Source organism: Fomitiporia mediterranea (assembly GCF_000271605.1).
Source record: "Fomitiporia mediterranea MF3/22 unplaced genomic scaffold FOMMEscaffold_17, whole genome shotgun sequence".
NCBI lineage: Eukaryota > Fungi > Basidiomycota > Agaricomycetes > Hymenochaetales > Hymenochaetaceae > Fomitiporia > Fomitiporia mediterranea.
The window spans coordinates 339,017-343,241 of NW_006760402.1; the positions used below are offsets into that span (position 1 = coordinate 339,017).

At 42.7% G+C, this 4,225-nt stretch overlaps 1 protein-coding gene across 1 annotated transcript; it reads right to left on the minus strand.

The window, feature by feature from the left end:
• Positions 1–1,552: 1,552 nt before the first annotated feature.
• Positions 1,553–4,225, minus strand: FOMMEDRAFT_143323 (uncharacterized protein; the record flags this gene model as incomplete). The annotated part of the gene is made up of 9 exons (XM_007271449.1): positions 1,553–2,002; positions 2,052–2,692; positions 2,747–2,865; positions 2,933–3,150; positions 3,204–3,582; positions 3,637–3,702; positions 3,761–3,829; positions 3,888–4,036; positions 4,093–4,225. 9 exons carry the CDS (start codon positions 4,220–4,222, stop codon positions 1,638–1,640), a joined length of 2,136 nt encoding a protein of 711 aa, XP_007271511.1. The 3' UTR covers positions 1,553–1,637.

A 4,225-nucleotide genomic window follows, 5' to 3' on the forward strand; every position in this document is an offset into this window, starting at 1 on the left:
GTATTTAATCATAGAACTTACAACAAAGTTCTAGATTGTCTCATATATTCCTCATATTGTCCTTATATAGTCCTTATGTTTATAACTTTATTACTTTCCTATCTATATAGGCAAAGTGTATAAAAGAGACTACTTTCCTATAGTCTCTCCTTAGAGCTCTCAGTTCCCTTTCCTTCACTAGTACTAGTCCTCCTTAAGTATAGAGCTACAGAGTATTAGCTCTGACTCTTTACTAGCTTTAATAGTCCTTTGTCTTTGTACAAAGTGTTTCTAGCTAGCTATATAGTAAGTAAGTATAATATTTTCCTTTTATCTCTTTAGGTTTTCTCCTAGTCTTTTCCTTTATACTTCTTACTCTAGACACTATACTCTTTCCAGATCCCCTCTCTATACAAGCATTCTAAATGACTTGTCTTTAGTTAAGGTTATTAAGTAATACTGTACTAGAGTATGTGTTTAACCTTAGAGAGATAAAGACCTTGTCCTCAGGTTTTGTTACCTTTTCCTAACTGACTTAGTACCTACTCCTTCCTGTCCCCTCTCTCTACTAATAGATTAATCACTTATTAGTAATGATTAGAGGTTAATAATGCTGAGCTAGAGTTCTTACTAAGTAGGACAACAAAGGTAGCCTAGTTGATCTAGCTAATCTCTAGACTTGTAACTAATAGGGTTTTGTATATAAACTACTCAGTCCCAAGTCTTGAGTTAAGCTTTTCCAAACTTAGTTACTGTATTTTACAATTCCTAACAGTGTGACACATGTGATCAAACCCTAACTTCCTTTCCTGGCTCACAGACTGGTAACAAAACTCATCCTACTACAAAGCAAAAATTAATAATGTAAGACTACAGAAATGTAGCAGATACAATTCTCTACATTTCTGTGAAACAGATTTTCAAAATTATGAAAAATGGAAAAGTTATAACAATCTCAACTTTTTCAATACTAAACAGCTTATTTTCTATTTTGCTTTCATTTAGTAAAGTAAAAGAAAAAATTGAATTTTTCTTGAGTAGATTTTGGCTGCTGACAAATAATATAGCATGACTAATTATACTAAATATAGTATATTACAAATAAAATTACTAATCATTTATTTATAATACAAATAGGATGTGTTAGTGCTTAAAGCCTACTACTGAAATTTAGCTTCAGAACTTGAATAGAGCTATCTTATAAGGCTCAAATCCTATGAATATATGTAATCTCTGTCACTTCTGAGCCTTTGTCCACAAGGGGCCTCTGGTGATGTTGGTGAAGCTCATGATTTTGGCTGCAGGGTCCTTCCATATCGGGTAAGCGAAGGTTGTGACTGTGACGTGACATGGCTTGTCGAATTTAACTTTCGTGTACCTTACATTTGGTCGGTATTACAACAAAGCTACATACCATGACGAGAAAATTAGCAACTTATTTGGAGCTTCGCCAGGATTCGCTTGGTCCGAGTCAGATCTCCAATAAGAAACGGAAAGTAGAAGCTGTCACTTTAATTGTGACATTTTAGGATCAAATCCAATGCAGAGCTTTGTCAATCACCTCCAACGATAAAGGTAATAGCCACTGACATATCTATCTATTACAAGAGGTCTGCAAGACCTCGTCAAGCAAACCTGTTACCCAACACTTTACCCAATCATTTCAAAGACAAGAACAGCATCCCTTGCCGGGCCCGTTCCACCGCCTCCTCCAAATCGCGTGCATCACTCGCCGTCCAACGCACACCTTCCGGAACACTAACCGAACTCCCAGACGTACTCGAACTAGCCTGCGAAGCACGTAACGCGTTCTCAAATGCATTCTTGCGTGCCTGCAACGCTACCATAGGACGAGGGTCAGAATGCCCAGTGAAGACGACGAAAGCGGTTCGTGGTGGCAATGATGCGTGTATCAGTGATAAATGTGAGTTGAGTGTCTTAAGCGCATTTTCCACTGTGGCAGGATCGGCTTCGAGTGGATTTTGTTGGACAGAATTCTCGGTATTTGACTTTGGTTGAAGCCCTACAACCAAAATTAGCTTAAGAATCCAACTGATGACGGACACACTTACAATTCTGTGCCTCCGCAACCCCACTTAAACGCGCCCAGACAAAGTCACTATCCTCAATGCAGCCTAAAATGCCCTTCGCGACTTCGTCGTCGTTCGTACAAGCGACACAGCGTCCTGCTCCAGCACCATGCCATGTCGCAGGGCTCCCGCGATCAACAACAGCCGTTCTGAGCTTCGCCCCTGTTCCACTACCCGGTTCGCCAGTTGAGCTTCCATGGATCGACCGCTTCAAACGCTCAAATATACTCTCGAACTCCGTTGTTGATTTATATTCGCCAAATGACGGCCCGCCCTTGAGTTTCCGTTCCAAAAGCTCAATACACGCTCGTGCATCTTCTTCCGCGTCATGTCCGCCTTCTCCACGGTTTTGGATTTCCCGGTCACACCACTTCTTCGTGAGCCACGCAAGTCCGGGTTTTAGTGGTCGCCCTCGTGGATGATGATAAAAAAGTGCGGTATCAATGCATCGGCTATGTGCCAACTTCAAGGCACGTAAATCGGACTCAAGGGAATGCCCTAAGAGAATAGGTGTCCTCCCGGTTTTACCTTGAGAAGAGGACAGGATATCCGTGAACTCATCTCGAACAGTTTGAAGCGTAGCAGTAACATCTCGAAGAGACTCCTCATTTATGCCCGACCACCTTTAGGAAGTTTGTTCAGCTACAAGCAGTTTCAACGGGCTCAACGGTACTCGCCTCGTTAAATAGTCAAATATGGGCTTAGGCGGCTTTACCAGCTTGTCCAAGAGGACTTTCCCAGTCCGAAAGTCAATGGCACACACGCGCGTAAGTTCTTTTCCGTCCTCCGTCAGACACTAAAAGAAATTTTGAAGGTTAGTGAAATCAGAAACGTAATAACGTAAGAGGAAAATCTGGTGGTACCATTTCACAATCAATGGCAATGACCTCTGGAGTTCCACTTTCATTCTCTTCTGGCTTTGGCGTCTCCTTCCAGCCTTCATCCGTCGAATGAGATGAACCCGCTTCGGGTCCACCTGAAGCGTCTTTCATATACGAAGGCAGAGGGTATTCGTTCTCAAGCATCTGTGTTGGCGTGAGAACATAGCGCATAGGATCATCCGCAGCTATATCTTTCCCAGCTACAACAAAGTCATCAGCACATAGCATAAATTTTACCGAAGAAAACATGCACCTTTCAACGATGCTACCATGCGTCTCTTCTTCTCTTCCGCACTGATAGGACCCTGAAAGAACGCACCAAGTACGCTATGCATGCGCAGTGCGTCACCAGGTGCACGAGTGGGGCAGGCATGGCTGAAGGTCCGAGCGACAAAGGGAAGTTTTGGAGTGTCGTCTTTAATATCCGGGACAATCTCCTTCGTTCCTCCAAATAGAGTCTTCACAATGACAGGCATTCCCTGTTGTGCTGAGTTGGTTTCTTGGAGTAAAGGGATAGAAATAGGAAGATTCGGGTTTGTTGTCGCGTTGGCAGGATGGTATCTTATTCGCAGGTGCTCGGGCAGTATACCGGGAACGAAAGAAACTACTACTTTCCTGATGGCTTGTCGATTCTTCATAAAAAGATCAGGGATTTACCGAAGAAGTACTATTAAATAGATACTTACCTCAACCTTCAGCCACGGTTGCGGTGCTGCTTCTCCAAGCAAATGCAATGTAAGGTCGCGAATGTCCTAACTCCAGTGAACATGATGTTAATGGAGATACGCGGAGTTAATGTAAGATCCTCACACCTATAGTGACGGCCTCTCTCCGCTTGATAATCTCGCTATTCACATAATAAAATCGAGGAGGAGAATTCTACCACATAGTCAACAAACAAACCGGACGATGTAAGAAAAAAATAAGGAAATCATACTTCCGAATTTTCTTCCACCTTTCGTGCCTTCTTGGCTTTCCTCTTCTCTACTTTAGACCACTCGGCATTATTATCTGCTTTCTTTTCTCCAGATTGCAAAAGGTTTGTAAAGGCATTGGGCGTAGAGATATCTGGCCGAAGTGGAAGAGCTGGGAGACATTAGTACCACGGTTCTATGAGACTCGGAAAAAACAAGGACACATACTAGACGATTTACTTTTGTGTTCTACAGTTGTCCATTCAGCTTCACTAGCATCGGCGCCTGTATTTACTCCACCTGCCACACCATGTTTTGGCGACCCAGATACCTTCAATTTCTTCGACTTGTGCTCCATGTC